The 23,407-nt window shown below is 36.3% G+C and overlaps 1 protein-coding gene across 1 annotated transcript in view; it reads left to right on the top strand.

Annotated features, from left to right (window-relative positions):
- Positions 1 to 937: 937 nt before the first annotated feature.
- The window catches only part of ARSB (arylsulfatase B), a gene marked incomplete at both ends in the record, with an annotated part of 26,136 nt that continues 3,666 nt past the window's right edge, over positions 938 to 23,407 (top strand). Inside the window, 3 exons of the mRNA XM_010190593.1 lie at positions 938 to 1,124; positions 3,358 to 3,548; positions 4,106 to 4,313. Of these exons, the coding sequence (XP_010188895.1) occupies positions 938 to 1,124; positions 3,358 to 3,548; positions 4,106 to 4,313 (586 nt within the window). The remainder of the gene's footprint in view (positions 1,125 to 3,357; positions 3,549 to 4,105; positions 4,314 to 23,407) is intronic.

The following is a 23,407-nucleotide window of genomic DNA, read 5'->3' as shown; positions in this document are numbered from 1 at the left end:
CTTTAAAAATTGATCATCCAGCTTGCTATACTGGAGCACTTAGTGGAGTTATAAAATCTGGTATCCTGTACTCTAGGGGGTCTTAGAGGTTTTGTGCTTTTGCAGAGGCAGATTGCTAGAAATATTGAGTAAATAAACAAGATATCTATACTTGTATGTGTATGTTTGTGGCTTTTTTGTCTGGAGGAGACAGAGGAGTTGACAAAAATCAGCTTATAGGACGTAGTAACTAAAGAGGTTTCTTGCATCAAGCAAAGTGTAACACTTGGCGTATCTTTATTAGTCTTGCTTTTGTAAGGAGATACAAAATTCACCGCTTGTTAAGATTGGAAACTTATGTGGAACTATAAGAGGTCAGCTCCAGACAATGTCTAAACCTTGTGTTATCCCCAGTGTCCAAATGCTTTTTTTGTAACAGTGCTCACACTCAAGTATGTAAATAAATACATAAATGTGTGTATATAGTGTACATTTAGAAGAGTAATGCAAAAAATGCTCTCTTAGTCTTTATCACTTTTTCCTTCACTGACTGTTCTCTGATACAGGCAAAGCTTGGTAGCTTCACCTGCCATGGACCTTTTCACGCATCTCCATACCATTTAAGATCTCTCACTTCATGTTGAGATGTTGCCGCTAGCCTTTGCAGAGACTGTAATGGTAATTGTTACCTGTTTTAGATGTCAAAGCAAAAAGGTTTCTTTTTTTTAATTGCACTAGGTTTATGTCTGAGAAGATCTTGTGGTGTTATTTCCATGTCTTCCTCCTTACTCCCCTGTGACTTCCTCATCTTCCTCAGTGCCACATCATGAAGACAGGAAGCCCAGAAACTCATACTAGCTTCTGACATAGCTTTGTTTCTTTTTGCACCTGCTTATAAAGTATCCTGCAGGAACATATTGCTGTGTTGTAACTAATCACCCATGCTTTTCTCTGCTAGATCCACACAGGTTTGCAACACCAGATAATTTGGCCATGCCAGCCCAGCTGTTTGCCATTGGATGAGAAACTCCTCCCAGAGCTACTTCAAGAGGCGGGATACGTTACTCATATGGTGGGAAAGTGGCATTTAGGGATGTACAGAAAAGAATGCCTTCCAACCCGCAGAGGATTTGATACTTACTTTGGTAATGGTTAGATTCAACATTAGCAATTAATACAGTGTTAAAAATTATGAAAAACTCCATGATTCTTCTAATAACAGCAGATTTACTATTAGTATATAAGTAAATCAACACCTGGGCATGCATGTTTCCAAAGTATAACTGCTTAAAATAAAATAGTACCTTAAATACATGCCCAAGCTTTACAACTTGTGGAAGAAAACATAGTAATTACTGAGTGGTTCCTCGCTCCAAAAAAGTATTTCTCTCTTACAATCTGCATTGAATTTGGTTCCATGATGGTTAGAAGATTGTAGTGACTGGTTTGTTTTTATAAGTGTCTTTAATCTGAATGTTTTGTGTTAGATCAGACAGTAGATCTGCTTACTCTGCAAATAATGTAACACTTCTAAAAGCTGATGTTTTTTAAGAGAGAAATAGAGATCATACCACACTGTGTTCATGCTTTTTGAATAGAGTAGCATTGGCTTTCCAGAGACACTGGCGAGGAAGATAGTGTGAGAGTCTCTATAAAACAGTATCCCAAGGTCTGTTGCAGAAACTCGCAAGTTATGGAGTCAGATCCTCATATTAATAAAAAATAATGCCAGAATCAGATTGTCCAGATGTATGTCACCAAGCAAGTTGTAGCTACATGTTATTTATTCTTCTTCTTGCAAAGGGTCATGTCCCAGTATTGTCTGGATGTTTATTAGTTGCTGAAGGCCATGTTTCTGTTGTCTAACTGTAGGCATTCAGAGGAAGATCCTGGCTGTGCTCCATGCCTGTTATAGTCAGTGGTGAGCTAGACTTTAGGTGGAAAGAAATGTTCCCTTAGATTGTTTCTCTCTTTTGAATCATAAAGGAGCTTGGAGTTGTGGTTTCACAACTGAATTAAGCTAATATATATGGATTGTAATATAATGGCTCATTGCTTAAACATATATGCCTCCTCCCACCCCTTTGCAGGTACTTGGGATCTCTTTGGTGGCATAGATGTAGGCAGGCTGGCACTACTCCTGAAATCGCACTCTGGGACCAAGTAGCCTCTTAATGCAGGGGCCTGAATGCAGACTGGCCCTGGGCATGGTTTTGAGTGCCCACTGTGACATTATTTTTCAGAGGATGTAGCAGTTTAAAATCCTATAATGCTTGTGTAATTCCAGTAGGTGTTGATTGCAATTGAGGGGCATTTGATTCGTCAGCAAACTTGATGCAGTGTCTCCATCACTGGGCACTCAAAATGGCAAAATGCAACTTGCAGCTCTGAGTACACTGATGTCAGCAGCCTCCCCACAAAATCCTTCCTTATTTAGTGGCCAGCCCAGCCCTAAACCTTGACATATTTGAAACAAGAGCCATATTTTCCTTCTAAAAATGCAGTAGACATTTATATTGTTTTTAAAACAGAACTTTGTTCTTTCTGTACACACTTGTTTGCACAAGCTGCTGAATAAAAATTCAAGTGAGGTTCCTCCATTTTGGATTTTTGTCGCCAGGTTTTCTTTGGTTTTGCAGAACTTAAGAATATATTTTTTGCAGATTTGTCTGGTTTGTTTCAGGGTACTGGGAGGTAAATCTGAAATCTAATTTCCGAAGTAACAATTACTGGGAAAAAAATTTTGACAATATTTGTTTCTGGTTGATAAAAACCAAAGGCACTCAATGCTTAACAGAATAACACTTGATAGGAGCTAATATAAACAGCTAGAATTTTGCAGTTTCTTTTGGGTATCTTTAAATAGCAGTATCTTTTTACACCAGTTGGTGTCAGCAGTGGATCAGAAGTTGCTTCACAGGTGACAGAACATGCTTCATACCTAGAAGTTTTTGAAGAAATAAAAAAGGATCCAAACTTTGTAATAGAGAGAAGACTTATGTGAAAATACAAATATACAAAATCATACCAGCTGAAAATCAGAGTATTACACAGATAGATCACTGCCTTTGCTACCAGTGCATTAGTTTAATGCTAGTGTATTCAAGTTACGAATATAAAGTCATTGAACTGCTTTCAAAATGTTTTTTGTGTTTTGAAATTACTGCTTGCCTTAGCAATAAAACGTGTGAAGTATTAAATATTGAGCTACTTAGACCTGTCAAGGGATGTCACTGTAGATGGTCAAATGTTGGATTGTGTGTTTCAGCTCAAAACCATTAAAGTTTTGATGTTTATTTTGGACCTTTTTTTCTATTACTGTATCTGTTTATACAACATTATGTTGTCCTGTGTGTTTGACATCTTTTCCTGTTCTAGGCTATCTTCTGGGAAGTGAGGATTATTATTCTCATGACCGTTGTGTTCTCATCAAAGCGAAGAATGTAACACGCTGCGCTTTGGACTTTCGAGATGGAGAAGAAGTTGTAACTGGGTTTAAAAACATGTACTCTACTAATTTATTTACAGAAAGAGCTGTAAATCTTATAGCCAATCATAAAACTGAGAAGGTACTGTCAGCAGTTGGGTTTGATAACTTTAGCACTAAAGAATGTTTTAAAAAAGCTAATGAAATACTGATGGGGAGATCTGCACTTGAGCTGTATTTCAGAGCTTTTCAGCAGGGTGTGTAGAGCATGAGAAGTAGCACTGGTAAAATGTGCCTTGACTGCTGTCAGAATCAGCTTTGGCTCCACAGCCATGGCCTGCTACCCTTCTCCATTTCTTTTTTAGTAATACAAGTAATGAATGTATAGAAATTATTTAGCATGTAGTTTGCTCTTCTGAAAAGAGTATGGAAAGTTTAATGAGAGAAATTTCATAGAAAGAAACTGTTAACAACAGTTATGAAGAGAAGGTATACCTGATGATTTTCCACAGCTTCCAAATGTTCTTTATCAAAGTTTTATTAGTTTATGGTATTTATGCTGTTAGAAAGGAGAAGTGTAGAAGGAATCAAAACAAAGTGCTTGCAGCTGTTGATGAATCAGGGCTACTTTTGCTGCAGTAACTTTTGCATTTAGTACTTTACGTTCAACTAATTTCCCTTGTATCTCTCCTACCCTAGCCCCTCTTTCTCTACCTCGCTTTTCAGTCTGTCCATGAACCTCTCGAGGTCCCTGAAGAATACATGAAACCATATTCCTCCATTAAAGATGAAAAGAGGCGCCACTTTGCAGGGATGGTGACTCTTATGGATGAAGCTGTAGGAAATCTTACCGATGCTCTGAAAAAATATGGTCTTTGGGACAACACCGTTCTTGTTTTCTCTACTGGTAAGTTCATTTAAGTTTTCTTTCAGTAATAACTTTGATACAATGTCTAAGAAGCTGACTTCAGAGACATCTAGTCCCTCTGTCCTTCCTCCATATATTTTCTAACTACAGAAGACTTATGAAAATGAAACAGGACTCTATACCAGAAGGAGCAGTTTCACTCTCTGCTTTTATGGCTTTCTCAAGCATGATGGAAACTCTGAAGAAGTATGTGTGCAAATGGTGAATACTATTGGAGTAAAAACAGCATTGTAAAAACTGAGGAATACAGTGAAGGCATCTTAGTTGCCCCTGTGGTTACCAAGGATCTGCCAGAATTTAATCCTTACTGAGAGAGATCTACCAGATTAATTTGTCCTGAGCTATAGGTAGCTGTCTGATCAATCTATAAATTGCCAAATGTTGCATGAAACACAAACCGCAAGCGGTTTGAAATGAAAACTCTCTACTTCCCTTACTTTTGTATAACATGTAGTTTTGTCTTGTTTGAAATATTTCACTGGCACCTTTACTCCTATGAAGCTAAGGCATGTTAATAAAAAGCTTAGTACATTATGTTACAGTCTAGGCTGCCAAATTACAAGCTAAATTTTTGTAAGTACTAGCACACAATCTGGTTTCTAGATTATTAGGATAATGCAAGTAGTACATTATAAAGCAGTCTCACTTGTTTCCAAATTAGGAAACAGAACCTTTTTGAAATACGGCTGTTTGGCTGGATGTCATAAACATAACTGTTCTTGTTTGGTTGGGAGTGGGAAGTAGCCTTTCAATGCTTACAGTTGTCTTTTATGCAGGCTGTATGTATTAGGGCTGTCAAAATAGCAAATTAATTTTCTATGAATACTTTAAAAATCCCAAAACAACCCAACAACAACAACAAAAAAACCAAACCCCAAGTTTTGATGAAAATGCAGTGATGTGGTTTGAGTTTAGCAGCTGCTTCCTATAGCACTTGGAATCTTGGAATTTCATTTTGAGTCCAAACCTGTTTGCCTTTTGGTGTTACATTTGTGTCTAGGTTTTGGCTCTGACAGGATTTGATAACTCTTCTATGCCTGTTTCTGTTTACAATGTTTTCATATTTAGAACTGAATGTAAGCAAAACCATATGGAAAATCATACCAATATTTATTCCATATGGAAAAAATCCAGTCTTTGCTGGAGGGGTCCTGGTAGACTTATTTCAGTAATGTTTGTTCAGTACATTGTGGAAAAAAACCAAAGACCTCTGAGTTGGAATTACAGGGTATGAATGAATTAAAAAGACAAATTTATTTTTTTGTTTATAAAACATTTGTTTTCCCCAAACATTGACAGTATACCCTGCTTTTAACAGCGGTTATCTTGCAATCAATTACAGGTACATTTCAAGAGTCAAAGAGTCAGGAGAATCCAGTGTCTGCCTTATCTGATGGGACTTATCTTGAGTTAATTGACATTTTAAACTGCCAGGAGTGGGATTTAATAGGATTGAAATGCAGGAAAATTGGGCCTAGATCAAGAAGTTCAGGGGTCAGTGATTCAATTTCTTTCAGCATTCTCTCTTCACTTCAAACAACTATTCTTTACGGGCATAAAACATTGCATGCATTGACCCAGTTTCCAAAACCCAAATGTTGAAACCATTAAGGATTAAAAAAGAAAAGTTTAAAAAAAAAGATGGGGGGGGAGGGAAGGAGCATTAAATCTATTCAGCTTTTCTATATTATATTCATCACTCTTGCAGATGGTGTGTTTTAAAATTGGCATTAGAAAGTGGTTGAAAAGAAACACGAGAGGATCTGCAATTCAGCGTCTTGTTCAGAGAGCTGAGCTATGTGAAATCTCTCAGCTTTCCACCCCTTTGTAACTGGGAGTCTTAGTGTGCACTGGTAGCTGTAATATGGTTATATACTTACAGTATGATACTACCTTTAGGTCTCGAGGGCGCGCCTGCTCGAGGAAGCTGCGCTATCTCTCCCTGCCCCAAGTGCTTTCCTGGGATGGGATACTCTCCTCTTGCTTGTTATGGCAAGAGAGACACATTTTCCTCTATGATCAGGAATTCTCTCCAAGAAAGCTCTTCCCATGTTGTGAGGTTAAGAATCAATTTAAGGATTTAAATGAAGACTGCAATCTAGGGAAGGATAAATTGTATCCATAATTTGAATAAGCAATACCTTTGTGTCTCCTCAGCATAGTAGTTAAAGACACAGGATCATAAAAGTGCTCTGTTTTGTTATAAACCTGTGTGGTTTGATAACAGTAGGGTTGGAAATCTGTAGAGGAAAAAAAGTTAAGACCCTACTTTATAGTAGATCTACTAGATTCATTACTATTGCCTGTTTAGTTGCAGCCAAAATTCACACTTGCATGTTTGCATCTCTCACTGCTTCAAAGTTCTCCCCAAAAAAATCATTTACAAGTAGTCATTTGCTATTGTGTGCTATAGCAAGCAGCATTGCAACAAACATACAGTTTTCTGGTTGGTTCCTTCACTGCAAAGTGTCAACCTCAAATTAGAGATCTCTTTTTAGTGAGTGCTCACTGAAATACTCTAGATAGAGTCGATAGATGTAATCTGTGCTCTAATGCTAGATTTCCTTTCATTAAACTCTTCCATGGTTCTTCCAGTCTGTATATGTTATGGTTCAACCAGGATTGCCTTGAAAACACGCCAGTTGGCAAATGGAAATACAGTACTTTAAAAAAGAGTCTTGTAAAATGTGTAGAACTCCAGTTCCTCTTTAAAGTGGCCTGATTGAGACACCAGGCCAAAAATGAAGTAATCTGATCATTAGCAAAGTCTGACTCCATCAGTATATTGTGTAAATCAACGTATCTGGTGTCTTTTTTAACAGATACATAAGCTATTTCTACAGGGAAATAACAAAAAGGAAAAGATGAGCCAGTTCAGTTGTATGTAGTGTTGTGTTTGTGTATCAGGTAGTAGCTTGAAATAAAATTTGCTTTTATGGAGCACCTTTTATGTTGCAGATATAAGTAAGTACACTAATGAGATCAGTGATGAAAATGAGGTCATTGCCTGTTCAAAACGGATAAAAATGGATGCAGGATAAATAATTTTGGCGGAAGCTTACCAACATTAGAGCAAAGGAATCTGATCTCTAATTTCAGTTCTGTATTAAAGCTACTGTCCTTTGCTTTATTTAACTTTCAGCTTTTTAATATGCTAAATAATTTTGGAGCTAAACTTCTTCCTGCTCTTTCTTCCAGTATGTCTATTAATTCTGCTGTGGATTAGCACTGTAGTGTCTGGTAGTTGCCAGAAGAGGGCTTTGAACAGTAAAATATGTGGAACTCTTGAAGCCTTGGTTTACATTGCTAAGAGGAAACCACATAAATCCTTTTCATAATGGAGCATGTGACAGTGATGACTGTTTTCACTCCAAAAGAGGGTCTTTTTGTCATTTTAGAATTATGATTAAAAAGAGCACAGATCGGTTTGTACATATCCATATATTCCCAAATACTGCTCTTCTGTTTCTTGATTATTTAAGCTTGTTATTATACAGGCAAAACTTGCAGCTGATCACTGTACTTGCATGTCAATGTTAAACAGAGAAAGGTACACGTGGTTGGTGTTTTACACTCTGGTGTTGGCTTTTATTCTTTTTTTAAGCTTTTTCCATGTTGAAGTATGGGTGGTAAGAATAATTTTTTTAGAAATAAAAGAATATATTCTCTGCCGTATGATTCAGATAATAGTAATGAGACATGCAGACTATTTTGAAAGAATATATTATCAAAGGTGGACATGTTATCTTATCCTGGAAATTAATTTCAAAATGAAAACTGAGAAGATGTTGATAGTTAATATATTGATTTCCACCACCCCCCTTTTAAAATCCTATTAAAACACAAAATCTTTTGTAGAAAATGTTTCTTTATCTTCCCTACCTTCTAGCACTAACTCCTCCCCATCCACCCTGCTTTTTTCTTGCAAAATCTAACACTCCAAACCCAAGTTCCTGAACAGAGGTTGACCTTGTGCCAGAGACACTTGCTACTTTTTTTCGCTTTGTGCTTAAAAATTCTAAGTAAAGTGGAATCTTGAATTTTTCTTCCTGTTTTAATACCAGTGCTTAAAGTGAAGTTCACTTGTAAATGAAACTCAAGTGAATTTTGCCCAGTTGCTAGCTGGTCTTTTTTGTATAAAGCTTTGACTTAAGTGTGCTAATAATAATAATTTACCCTAGCAAATTTTTTCTCAGACCAAAATCAATGCTGAAAATAACTCATTTTACATGTTAACAAAGTTTAATAATTTCCCAGACCTCTCAAAAGATTGTCTTAAACTATGTTTACTACTAAACTGTACTACTTTGTTCTCCATAATAATGTTTAAGAAGCCATTATTCTTTGTGTCAGAATCTTATGCATCCAAATCAGTGATCAGGTTCAGTGCTCTGTCTCTGGAACAAGTCCAAAGTTTTCTCAACTATGTCTCATTTAACTTGCTTACTGCAGGCATATGAACAATTTGTCAGGTTATTCCCATTGTTTTGAGGTTAAAATTTCACTCTGTGTTTCTCTTGTGTTTAGTGATGGTGAATGCTAGCATAGACATGACACAGCAGGGTCTGCAGCTACTGAGACCTGTTTAATTACTGAAACTGCTTGCAATGAAAGCAGTCACCTGAAACTGCCTGCACTAGGATTGCTCCTATTACGAAAGCTGCACTTGGAAGAAAAAAAAAAACTAAAAAAGAATTCAATAGGATGAAAAAGGACATTGTGCATGCAGCTTTGTAGGGCTGAATTTGTAACAATTGGAATCTTGTGTACATCAAATGCATTTTTTTCATGAGATCAATTTTCCCTTTATTTTTTTTCCACTTTAGAAAAGTCAGGGGAATAGAGAGATAACTCTGGTAAGCTACAAAAAAAGCATAGCGGTTGATTTATCTGAGTACAACTCAGTAAAGTTGCTCTGTAAATGCTCAGTAAAGTTGCTCAGCAACTGGTGCTCTGATCCAGGAGAGGTGTTATGTTCCCTTGATGGAAAATAGAAGTCCTATGGGTGTATTTAGAGCACAACAAGAATTACATTAGCAGATTTTTTTAGTAGAAGGTGTGGTTTTCTGTTTCTATTGTTCCTCTAATGGAAAGGCTTTCAGGAGTTCTTCCATCCCACACTCAGAGACAGTCTGTAGTAAGCACTGAAAATGTAATAATGCATCAACACTCTGAAGACACCTTTTTGAGTGGCTTGTCTGCTGCTTATATTGAACCTTCAAGGTTACACTTTCCTCTGAGAGTGTACAGCATCAGACTGAAGTATGCAACATATATTTTTTCATCAGTTCATTTTAACCAAATTATTTTGGTTCATTTCACTGGGCATATATGTTTTGTGTTAGCCATTAGAGGGAATGTGCTTGCATTACTGTCACACTTCTAGTGTCATTGAAAAATACAGCAACAAATGGATCTTTCAGATGCAATATGGGTAAGCAGGGAAGAACCTGAGTTCAAATTAAGGGCAAAGTTATTCTCTAATTCATGCTGTGAGTCTCTTATCCACAGTGTGGATCTCTGCTGTGTATTTTGTACTTTTTTTGGTCTTTTTTTAAAACGAAACCCCAGTGAGAGTTCCGCACTCGGAACACATACAGAATAAGCATTATTCATGCTGTGAAATGGGAGGGGAGAAATTTTCCCCAAATGTGATCCTTTACCACTATTATCAACAGCGTTCTCTGTTTAACTGTGAGTCACAACCATGAGCTTAAATCACACAAAGGAAGGGCTCTGGAGTCCTATTCTGTGACCTAGACTTTCAGCAAGAATGTTGGAGGTCAAAAATGAGGTGCATTTACAGAGCTGTGGACTGAAGCTGTCTGGTGCTTGCTCGTGTTGTGTGTGGTGCTGGTAAGTGCTATTTAACTCTCTTTCATATACATGAAGTTCATCCAGAAAATTAAAAAAGGTTTTGGTTGTTTTTTTTTAAAAAACGCAGCAGCTAACTGCCTACTTGTTTTGTTGATACTGGCAACTGATTGTAGTATTACATCCAAATTTCTGTATATGAGAATTACACACATAGACTTGCATATCTTGCTTGTCTCCTGCTTATATCCATCACTTCATTTTAAAATAAGTACATATTAAATGGTATGTAATAGTATCATGTCTGCTAAATAACTGGGGGGGGCTAAACTACTGTATCAGCGTTGCTTCCAGTTCCCTTTCTTTACTTTTTATTATTATGAACTATTGACTACCTCTGTAATTTCAACCATATTTAAAACAAGATCATATAAAGCCCAGTTTTGTATTATGGGAAAGAAATGTCGGCACTTCATATAACCAGTATCACTGGGGTTTGGCTTTTTTTGTAATCTCCCTATCAGAAATAAGCAACAGCAAGAAAGGTATAGGGATATGGGTTTTGTAGCATCTTTTGTTTTCTGTTTATCTTAGACTGAGGTTGTTTGCATGTTACTACTTTTATTTATTTTTAGTTGCACACTTCAGAAATTTGTTTTGTAGAAATACCATAGTCACTTCATTGACGTGCTCTGTTTTCAACACTGCTGAGATGCTAACGTTCACTTGGCTTCTTAAGACTCTGTAAGTTACATATGAAATAACTTCACAGTTAGCTTTTAATATACTTTCCAGTTCTGCTTCATTTGGATGGACCCTTACACTGACCTCCACATGATTCTGATTAAGTGTAAGAGCATGATTGCTCATAAAACCCCAGCCCCTCATAGGAGCACTAGATATATAACATGTAACAAATGCTTACAGAGTTAAACTGTGGAATTGAATATGCTGTCTTATTTCTGCCATCTTTTTCTATTTTCATTACAGTAGTTTATTTTTGTTATGTTTATTATTATTTAGTTGTTGTGGATTAAAGGAACCTATATGGTCGCTAGTATTCAAGGTTGAATTGCATTTGATTTTTAAAATGCATCATTAAAATATCAGAAAGAAAATTAAAAACTCAGTATTGGAAAACAAAACCAGATTAGACAAAGGAGAGAAAGAAGCAACCTCTTCCATCATCCAGTTTAGCGGTTCATACAGTTTTGGATCAGTGAGTTGAAAATCTGTCCTCAATTCGTCTTCCTCTATAGTTCATCCTCTGTTAAGGGAATCATGCTGCCTGGCTGAGGGTGGCATAGTGATAGACTTGCTTTAGATGCTGGGAGATTCAGGATTAGAAATGTGATTCTGTGGTTGCTTTTTACAACTTGTAAAATCACCTAATGCAGTAGCACAAGAAGAAAAGGGGGAAAAATTCCCAAAACCAAGTGAGTTTGAGTTTCTTTTTAAGCTTTCATCATTCTAAGCTTAGGTGTTGCACAGTGGAAACGTATCAGAAACTTGAGGAGAGGTAAGGAAATTGCTGCTTCCTTATTTTACTAGTGGGTATGGTTTTCTGTCCATTTCCCTGATTAACTACTTCAGGTGTCCCTATGGTGAAGTGTGTTCCACTTTCTGTGGGAGACTGTCTTCTAATGTAACAATGCAGGTGATTTCAAAAAAAGTTAGAAAACCTTTGAGTAAATAAGCTTTTTCTGTTTTTCCTCACAACTCTTCTTTGCACAACTTTAAGTATTTCTTCCTTGTCCTGTATTTTGTTTTAGACTACTGCCATTAATTTACAAATACATTGGATACTATTAAATTCTAAAATACTATTAAAGGTACTAAGTATTAAGATGTAACCAAATATGTGCCATTTAGTGATCCTTTAAACTGATGGACTTGGGAAAGAAACATGCAGTATTGTCTGGTTTGGGTTAAGAATTTTAAAGAAGTTGCAGGTGTTGTAAGATGGCCTTACTCGAATTAGTAGTATATGGAAAAGATTATTTGAATCCCTCCTGAGATGTTCTGGATCTGTTTTCTGCTTGTCTTTTCTTTTTTTATTCCCTTTTTTTTAAATCTAAATGGTCATCTAAACCATGATTTGGTTAGTACATCTGGTTAATGTATTTATGGATATTCTAGAACTGTGCTCCAAATAAACATGTGAGTGAAGACTGAACTCTACAGAAGAAACAGAACTTCAAAGTAAAAGCTCCACTCCACACAGCTTTCCTAGTCCTTCCTCTCTCTTTGCATTGTTCCATTTTACGCATATGCATAGAATATAATAGATATATATTTGTCGATTATTTCACTTTAGTATGTGTTAAGGTAATAAGATTTTTTCCCTTTCTGCCTTAATTCATGAGAGAGTAAAACTAGCAGAATTTACTTAGAGTGTCAGAATATAGATGTCCTGATTGCCAAGGAAGCTATACATTTTACAGATTTTTAAGTTTAATAAAAACCCAAAGAAACACTAAAATACATACTAGTTATTCCAAATTACGATTAATTTATAGTAAGGTATTTTATCAGTTAAAAATCTGTTGACTTTAAAAGTGGAAAGAAAGTTTTGTGTCATGGTTTTGTGCTCTTGCCTATAGCTTTTGCTGATCATTTGTTACTCTAAGATTTAAATAGGATTTAAGCTTAGATAGGCTTAGTGTTGCCCATATCCTGTGCATACGAAAAAGAAGGATTTGTTTTTTCCTGATGAAACAGTGGGAACTATAATAAAAGGTTTTAATATTGGAAGAAAAACTCTGTAAAATAACTAAGGATAGAAGATGGAAAGTGTCCATCTTCAGAGCTAGTACAGTTGAGCAGTGGGAGTTTGTAAGTAACTGCATACATTAGTTGTGGATGTTGAGATTTAGCCATGGATGAGTGTGTCAGATAATTTAAGTGCCTGATGTGAAACTGAATTGGAGAGCTCTTAATGCAGTGTCTGTTGCAGGTTTCTTAGCTCTTCGTACAAACACTGGAACTAAAAAGCTAATTTCCTCTCATTTTATAAGGATTTTTCAATTCCTTACAGCTCAGTCTTAATCTTTCCCCTGCTTTTTCTATTCGTTCCTACTAATTGTCTTTATGTCCTTTGCAAATATCTGCATCTCTGGATACCTTCATGTGCTTCCTGTGTCTGGAATATCTGTCTCTCACTATACAGCTTCTATCTTTACATTTCTCTTTAAGCAGGAAGAATCACTGCCACTTTTTATCTGAACTTTGAGCACTGCTGCTGTGTGGAATCCTGCCTGTGCCTGTTCTTATGTTTGACCTCTAATTGCATTTTCTCAAGTTAAAATACAGCCAGAGCTTTGTGTACATTGGATTGAGCTCACTCTGAATTCTGCATTAAGATTAGAGTTGCTTAAACTTGGTTGGGAAGAACCAGAAATCTGCAGCAGTAATTCCACTTATATTTTAGAGTAAATGGCTTTAACCAACTACATATATAAAAAAATAATGCAGCAACTGTAATGCACGTTTTTAATTATTAACTTCTTGTATAATATGCAATCCTTGTGTTTAGGCTATGCAAAAGGTCATTACTGGTCACTGCAGAGAACTGCATGTATTGGAGCACTGCACTGCTTCTGAATATCTGAGGATATTTTATCAAATTAACAATGAAATAGTTAGAATATGTTGACATCGGGTACTCAGAATTTAATGACAGTTTTAATAGTTTTGTCTCCTTAAGTCTGCTTTCTGTTTGCACTGCAGCATTGTAACACAGTTTGCAATCACAGAAGCACTTGTAATAAGTGAATCTTAAGAACGAGATCCTATGCATGCTTTTCAGTCAAGTCTGAATTTTTTCAATAGTATTCTTCCATTACTGCTCTCATAGGGGTAATGAAAAAAGTGTTACTTTCATTACTTTTCTCATGAAAGTTGTAAACAGTTGCAGTTGTGGCTATGAGAGATAGGAATTTCCATCTGCCTACTTGAATGTATCACGCATTATACTGCCATCAAGCTGATGATATCCAGTTATTTTAATGCATTGAAAACACAAAGTCTATGTTTAAAACATTTTGATAATTACATTTTATGGACCACAAATGGTTCACATTGGCTAGGAGATATAAACTGCTACTTGGCCAACAGTTACAGTTCATTAGAAAGTCCAAGGTAGCAGAAAGAATGCAAACAAAAAATTAAAAGGAAAAACGCATGCCTCAGGAGGAAGAATAGCTGTGTAGACAGTGATGGTTATGAGTGGGACTAAGGTTAGGGGCTTTTTCTGTCCATAGGTGCCTCTCTTCACAGGCGACTGCCCCTGAGGTCTCTCAGCTGCGTTCAAGGCCTGCATGTGGCTTCCTGTGATTCTCTCCAAGTGACCTTGGGTAGCCTGAACATTTTTAATAGTTACAGTGGGTTTGGTTTATTAATCCAGATAATTTTGATGGAATTGTGTTATGAGTAAGCACACATGCAATTATACCAGCCTTTTTTAGAAACTGTTGACCTCTTGTGTGATCTGAGAACTTTTAATTAGCTTAACTCTTTAAATTAGTTTAGTCAGAGACAAAAGAGCACATCATGCTGCAGCCTAAGGCAAATGAGAAGAGAGGCTTTGGGAAAACATTGACCTGAAGACCTTGACTAATTTAATGGGTCACTTATTCTGTAACCCTGAGAGAGACTTGAAGTTGGATTTTTGAAGAATTAGTAACTAGTTTGCCAAAGTGGGTGTAGAGTGAAGATGGGACTTCTAGACTCACATATACAAGTCAGGTAGTGGTTACTCAGGAGAGTAGAAATCCTTATGTGGAAAATAAAACTGCAGCTGTAATTGTGGAGATTGGGATGCTCACCACACAGGCTGCCACCATCCCCTCTTGCCCATTTGACTGAAAGAGTAGATCTTTGCTAATGGAAGTTTGGACTGAGCAGGCTGAAGAAGGATAATGTGAGTGGTTTTGTCAATAATATGAAAGAGATGATAAATTCTGACTGTTCGTGGCATCATGGGTGAAAAACAATAACAAACACACTGCTTTTGCAAGCACAGGTTCAACCATACAGTGTATACACTTTATGGCTTTAATATTGCTTCATTAGATAAGGAATTTGCAGAGAAAAGAAGGGAATACGTCTTCTGAAAATCAAAGGATTAACTTATTTCTGAAGTACGAGTGTTTTGGAAAACATTTGACCATCCAGAGCTAATGCTTTATTTGTACTGAAATCTGTCTTTGAGCAGAGAAATATAACAGTGCATTATGGATTTTTCTGCTAATTTCCCAGTATCAGGAGTGGAACAGGAAACCAGTTAACCTGTAAAGGATAATTTCCAGGATAAACTTTCTAAGGAATGATCATTACGCAAAACATCAAAATGAAAATACCCCCCAAGAGCAGAATATGCAATGTGACTATTCCTTTAAACCTACAGTTGTTTCCATTGTGCATGTGAGCAGCTCATCTTTTAAACTGCTGAGAATTACATATGTATATTTGAGGACTGCATGTGGTCTGTAAAGCTAGATAGTTGCCAAGAGAGGAGACTTCACAACTTCAAGATTAGGAAATATGATTGAAAGTGGCAGAAAGTTTAAGAATGATGACGGAGAAAGGTTGGATATTGCCAAAAAGAAATTGCTGATGACCTTACTGAACTGCCATGATATCTTGCATATTGCAGTGGTTCAAACATGGCAGCAATTAGAACAAGGCATGTTTTGGCATGTAGCTGGGAAATTCATTCACAAAGTTGGAATAAATTAATCATTATTAAATTAAACATTTTGAGTTTAAATGCTCCTTGTCACTGACTTGAATGTAACATTAATATGACAAAAATTGAGGAGAAGAATATTAGGCACACTGTAAACACAAGGGTTTTTTCTGTTTATTTGGAGAAAATAGGTTCAGTTTTATCCAGATTAACATCCTCTTTCTTAAATTAAGCATTGTGTTATTCAACCATTTTTACCTGTCACCCAGCAAAGACGTTAAAGAAATAAATAAGAAGCAAAAAATTACTCTCATTCAGCAAGTATGTTCTGTGCCATTTCCCCACCTGAAAAACATAATCCATTGCTGAAAAACAGATTTATGAAAACTGCTTAAAAATGCTACTTAGATCACAAAAGAGAAATAAAATTATTTATTTAAACTTCTATTTCTCTTAATTACCAGTGCATTTATGTCACCATGTTACCCTATCAAATAATCTCTTTCCTCCCCTGTAAGCTTGATTGCATTTAGCAAAAGCTAAGGTAGCCACTGAGAGAGGCTTGAACATTGCTGAATGTATTGACTGATAGACTGATACATTTCCCACCTTGTCCATGCATGCTGAATAAACTTAACTGCTTAGTTTAATTGTCATCTCTAGAAGAATGAAACAGCCTACAGGAGATGGAAAGCTGCAATAGATCACAAAGTAATTAACCATTTTTGTCTCCCATGAAGTTTAAGACTGGTGTTATAAAGAATATTATTTTCGTTACTCTTTTGCTGATGTATTTGGTTTAGAGAATTGTAGGATGAAATTTCAGGTTTTGTTCTTTATGTGCTTGGTGTGAGAGTTAGCTTAGGGACAGATAGTTCTTATTAAGGTGCATGCTGCACTTTTTTCAAATGTCCAGTGTGGTAAGTAATAACTGAAGAATTTTGTTTCATTTTTATGTCTTTATAGCAGCAGATGTGTGTTTCTCATTGCTAGTGCGTTGAGCCAATATATTCTGGGTATAGCTAGGGTCCCAAGTGATTAAAAACTCGAGTCACTGCTCTCAAACAAAAGTGATGTGAAAAACAGATGTAAATCTGTCCAATTGCTAGAATCAAGTCATACTTTTGCACTGTGTAAAGCCAATGCATGTGCCTACACTTAATAAGGAAAAAGGACATCTGACTCATAGAGGATTAAATACAAGTCATAGACCCACAGGAGGAGTTGGGCTACTGCTGGATGAGCAAGGATCAGTTGAAATATTCCTGACACTGAGTGGTGGCCCTGCCACTCCTGTTGTTAGAAGCAAACTTCTTAAGTCCCTGTATCAAGATTTCTGCTGTTCCTGGGCTGTTTTGAGAGTTTCAACATGGGGCAGTTGTCCCTGGCTGCAGGTGATGCTGTTGGAAGGTGCCCATCAGCATGACCTTTCCATGCACAGGCCTGGCTGGGCCGTGCACAGCCCGCTTCTTCCTCAGCCTTTCTCCCAAAACCTTTCCCAGCTGTATCCTGATGTGCTAAACTGCTTAAATTAGCTCCAGATTTCTCTGTTTACTGTGGGCCAGGAAAGTGACAGAAGGCACTTGAAGCAGTCCCCCTTGAAATGAACACCAAGGAAGAGCGTTTTTTTATTGGGATGGAAATTGTGGGTTCTGGACAAAACCCTGAGTGTTTAATGCCTATATATTGGATCTTTCATGTCTGCTGTTTGCATGTAGTTCTAAGGTTTGACAGATAAGTGTTCCTCCTCTATGTTCTCTCTTTCCATTTAAAATAAGTGTTTTAAATGTAACTCAGAAGATTGTTCCGTTTCCAAGTACAGCCCTTCCCTCTCTCCACTGAACAGGGCTGTGCACATCCCTGGGAGTGGTGGTTTTTTTGTTGGTTTGGGGTTTTTTGTTTCTTTTTAAAGGGAAATAAACTGTTAGGTCATAATCTTCATTTCTTCCCTCCCTTTCAAAAGATGAAACTGGAGAAAAGGGAATGCTTCCACTGCATCTGAAGTCACAGACATCTTTTCTTGTATGCTACACTGGTTAGTGTTAGATGTAAAACTAGTTTTCTGCTGGCTTCTGTCTTCACCTGTTAGAATTGAATCCTCTATTTTTACCTCACAGCTGCAGTCTAAAGTACAAACCCAGCAGGTCTGAAATCAGGTATTTTCCATACATCTGGAAGTATGAATGCGTTAATTTTGGCTGATTGCTGCTTGTACAGGGTGTCCATAAACACAGCAACAGTGGCCTGACTTCCTGCTTTTTTCTTCCAAAAGCTGCTATAAATATGCCTCCTAATTAGACCCATAACGTTTTTGGGATAACAGCACTAGGTTTGTTCAAAGAAAGTCATGCTGCTTCCAGAAGCAGAGGAAGAAACCCAGATGTGTTCAAAATAAACTTCCGAACTCTTTTACTGAATAAAAACACCTAGATGTTGCCAGCTGTTGGACACTCTCTGCACTTAGAAAATTTAGTGCTTGAAATTCAGTGCTTCACAGCACACTGTTGGTCATTTGTCAGTTCTGTCCCATCCTGCTTTTTTTGAGTGTCTGTCTACCATATGGACATACCTCTTGTGTTTGGTAGGGAGAGAGAAGGGGTGCACTTGGAAACTGAACATTCTTCTAAGTTACATTTAAAACACTTATTTTAAATGGAAAGAGGGAGCATAGAGGAGGAACACCATTATTTCTTTTAACGAAGAGAAACCACCTTGTCCCCATGCTTTACGAAGCAATCAATCTATTAATCAGAAGCAAGAAACTGGAACAAGTACCAGAAATTAATATTGACTATATTTCCCCTTCAAACATTTTGTGTACATACTTCATGCTGGATTACAGCAGTGGATGGCTTTAGTATGTCAGCAGCCTTTAGATTCAAGAGGAGCAGGAGCTTAAAATGTTCCTTTTTCTCATTATTTTGAAGATGGTTTAATTTGATAATGTATTGAATGCCCAAATCTGCATTCTAAAATAAAACAGAGTTTTTTTTCTCTGGTCTGTACGCACTTTAAAAATACTGTGTGGCTTTAGACAAGCCTTTCAAACAGAGCTTGGCATGGTTTATGTATCAGACAGATATGTGCTAGATCAGCTTACTAAAGGGGCCCTTAAGGAGAAATTATGGGGTATGGGAGTTTTCTCGCAGCTTCAGAAAAATTCATTAATTCAGAAAAGTTAGGAGCTTAAGCATAGGTGGAAAACAAACAAGAAAGTTGGGACAGGCCAATATTAGATTTGAAAATTATTGTACGTGCAGTAAGAGTATTTGGCAAGTATTTTGTAACTGTTTTCGGGGAAAAAAAGGAGACCTAGGGGCCATAAATGTTAGGCTAGGTCTGTACAGACTCTAATAGTTGGTTAAAGTTATTAAGCATCAGTATATCATAAATGATTAGTGAATTGAGTTGTGATATCTAATTGTATCTATATGATCCTAGATGCTTAAAGTTAAGTTTTCATCTTAATTTGCCCTTGCAGTTGTATTACTTCAAGTGCTTTCTTTGTGCTGTGTTCTGAGTAGGATAAAAAAGTGGTTGCATAGTCAAAGACTTTCTTGGCACACAGCAGTTGATTTTTCTCTTTTTCTGTTTGTTGGGTTTTGTTGTTGTTGGATTTGGGCTTATTTGGTTTTTTTACTGATTCCTAATTGAATACTTCCTTTACATGTTTGTTGGTTATTTCTCACCCTGTGGATATATGAGTTATATATTCAGATCTGTTGAACTTTTGGATGGCTGTTTTTAAAAATGAACCTAGGTATCCAAGATAAGTTATGTATTTAAATTTATTAACCTTATTATCATAAAATTATTTGCATGTTGTTGTTTTTTTTTGTGATATCAGGTAGTTGTGGTCTTTTGTTAGTTATTGCTAAAATTTATCTATGCAGAGTTTGTTGTGCTTAGAGATACAGAATGCAAAACAGTCCAGAAATACTTATCCTATTGGATTGTTATGCTGAATTTTTTTAAATTTCTGTTAAGATTGTTATTTTTCTTATAGGAAATAATTAATTACTGATGTGTTTTCCAGAGTTATTGCTGTAAATATTTTCTGTATTCTTGGATCACTCTTTGTTCTAATGCCAAAAACAATTATTAAACTTACCATGATAATTAGGATTACTAGGACACATACTTAGTATTACAGTTCTGTTATTGTAACCAAGGTTGTATAATACATACCACAAACTTAAAGTCATTGAGTTTATGATCTTATGAGAATGAAAGGTTTAGAATAAGTAGAAATTAAGGACAGTTTATGTAAAGTTTATGTAAACCCTGCATATTTTATGATGTATTCTCATTGTCTAAAACAATTTGCACACTAAATGTGGTCAGCAAGGGTGATTTTCCTTTTCTTCTTTCTTTACTGGAGTTAAAACTGCTTAATAACAGCACCAAATACAGTCTTAGATGAATCTACAGAGAAATTGAAAGACACTCTCTCCAGGGAGCTTGTCTAGAATTACTTGCCAAGCACATTAACAGGGCGGCAGCATGTAGCTCAATTGTGGTCATAAGAACAATGCAGCAAACTGAGTGGTCACAGGGGAGACAAAAAAGGATGCTCTGTTGTTTTGGGTTGTTTTTTTTTAAAGTTACTTTGCTGTAGTATAATTGAAACTAGATCAAGTGCGTTAGGAGAAAATAAGCAGCTGTACAAGGCACACTGTTGCTTTTGAATTATATACAAAAAGTACAAAATTATTTTCTGTTTATTTACAATTTTTAATTTACCCACTTAAGTCCTACAGAAGAGCTAGTGAAAAAGCAGTGAGGGAAATCTTTAAAATTAAGACCGGTTTCTGGCCTATTTCTAGAGAAAATATTACCTCTATGTGTAGCAACATTGTGAGCATGAAGCTGCTAAGGGAGTATGTGCAGGTAGCGGAGGTCACAGAAAGGAGGTCACTTGGGCCATTTGTCCACATGGTGAAGAAAGTTAGCGTGTTGGTCATACTGTACTGAAGTGTTCTTTGGAAGCTCTTCTTACAGTGTTTTTCCCACTATCCAAAAAATAAAACACAAAGGTCTCCTCATAGCTTTTAAAATAAGTTTTTCATTCCACTACATAGGCCATAATTATATTTGTGTGTGCAACTAGGAGAGATTAAGCTTACTTTCTTAGGAAACTGGCCTTATACAGTATTACAGGACTTGTTTCCATTTAATTTCTTCTCACAACAATAACATTTGAGCCTGTTGATGAATTTAAACTGAATTTGTCAGAGAAGTGAGCTCTGATATGTGGAGTTTTGACAAACCTATTACTATTATCAATATTTTCCGAGTTCAGTAACCCCTGTGGACTTGGCTTAGCATGGAATGTGCACAGGCGAGAGATATTTATGATCCTGGGAAGGATATTTGTCAGGGTTCATTCTTAAGTCAACACTTTTGCCTTTTTTGGTTTTCTACTGTCTAATGAGGTTTAAATTCCAAATGAAGGTTTTCCCACAGTTGTGAGTATCTATTGCTGATATGTGTTAACCTTCATAGTATGAAGCAGACTGTTGCTTCAGTTCCAGGGCAATTCAATAAAAAAGTGAGTCCATCTGAAGACTTGAATCCATACATGCTTCATTAGTTATTGCTCTCAGAATTGTTTTTTTCCTGTCTTTTATTGTCCAACTGCTCTTCAAAGAAGTTTTAGTCATTAAATTGTTTACTAGTTACATACATCCCACATAATTGCATATGTACACTGCCCTAGTCAGAATGTTTGGCAGCTGGCAACTCTTCAGAGGAGTGTTTGGGAGAAACAGAAGGGCCTCTCTGTTTAGTTTTGTTTATTGATTTCTTTAAGAACTCCTGCAAAACATCTTTGACAGTTTACAAATTACAGATTTAACAAATTAAATTCTTTCTCATGTATATGACAATGAATACTAATTACAGAAGCAGATGTTTGTGAGAAGAAAACATTGGCCTTAATTTTTAAAGTTATATTCAAGATGCACGAGCTTTACTTAGCTTTTATTTTGCTTACATTGAAAGTTTTTTATTAAATAAACTTTTAAAAGGCACCTCCCTCGTTGTTACTTTTAACAAAATACCCACAGTATTTTGAAAGACAGTCACCTTCTGTTGTACAAAGTTTTTTTTAAAACTTATTTTCTATGTAGGAAATGTGTCCTATTTTTATTCAAAATATTTTGGGAGAGAAGTACTACAGATTTTTGTTGTTTCAACTCATTTCATTAAATTACCTTACCGTGAACAGCATTGTATATACTTTGAGATGAGTGAAAAAGTGATGAGATGCAGATAGGTGTACAAGAGTGAAAGAATGTAGAAATGTCCTAGAAGAAATTATTTTCTTCTTGAAGGTACTTGAGTAGTTGCTAGAGTTAATAGAAAAATATTTTATTTTTTTGCAGATATTTTAATCAAAACAGAGGATGAAGTTCTCACTTCAGAATTTTATTTTTGCTGTGGTAATGCATGGCATTTACCAAGGATCGGCTTTGCCAGTACTTTGAAAAGTATTGAAGGGATTAGCTTACTGTGTATGACTGTTTTGAAGATAAAAGTTATTTTATCTGGAGTGCTTTATATCAATCTATTTTATCAGGATGCATGTCCCACAGATACGTTCATATGGAGAAAGTAACATATAATGTGGTGGTGGTTTTGGTTTGGAAGCACTGCACTGGTTTTGAGGTGGGTTTAGACCTTCTAATTTTGTTGGTTTCAGTTCTGATGAAATTAATCAATGTGGCAGGTTTTTAAGATACATTCAGGCATTGATCAAATCCAATCAATGTTTAGCAACATGAGAGGTTGTTGATAATCTGAACATACTGAAATTGAGCATTGAAAACCATTTAAAACAACTTGGATATGTTAGGAAGCTCAATATTTGGGTACCACAAAAACTCAAAGAAATAATGCTAGACGACATACAAGTTTGGACACTCATCAAAAATGGTTGCAGCTTGGATGGAATGATGTGTTACCACATCTACCATGTTCACCAGACCTGGCACCATCAGACTACCTTTTGTTTTGTTCTTTACAAAATGCCTTAAATGGTAAAACCGTCACTGCTGATGAGGATATCAAATTATTCTTGGAACTGTTTTTTGCTGAAAAAGATAAGAACTCTTTTGAGCTCAGAATTGTGAAGTTGCCTGAAAGATGGTAATTTTTTAAAAAGGACAAAATTGTTTAACAAAGTTTCTGTTTCCCATGAAAAATTTCTTTCATTTACCCAGAAAAAATTCCAGTTACTTTTTGGCCAACTCAGTATTTATTGCCCTTCATGAGACTGTTCTGTCTGTGACTACATGATTCTCTCACGTCTAACCCTTGTAGGCTCCCTCCCCAATGCTTTCAACTGTCAATGTGCTTCCTTTTCACAAAATTGTTTAACAAAGTTTCTGTTTCCCATGAAAAATTTCTTTCATTTACCCAGAAAAAATTCCAGTTACTTTTTGGCCAACTCAGTATTTATTGCCCTTCATGAGACTGTTCTGTCTGTGACTACATGATTCTCTCACGTCTAACCCTTGTAGGCTCCCTCCCCAATGCTTTCAACTGTCAATGTGCTTCCTTTTCTCTT

This window comes from Mesitornis unicolor, unplaced genomic scaffold, assembly GCF_000695765.1.
Source record: "Mesitornis unicolor isolate BGI_N332 unplaced genomic scaffold, ASM69576v1 scaffold31428, whole genome shotgun sequence".
Taxonomy (NCBI): domain Eukaryota; kingdom Metazoa; phylum Chordata; class Aves; order Mesitornithiformes; family Mesitornithidae; genus Mesitornis; species Mesitornis unicolor.
Note: the sequence above shows the minus strand (reverse complement) of the source record. Positions and strands in the feature narration are given on the sequence as shown.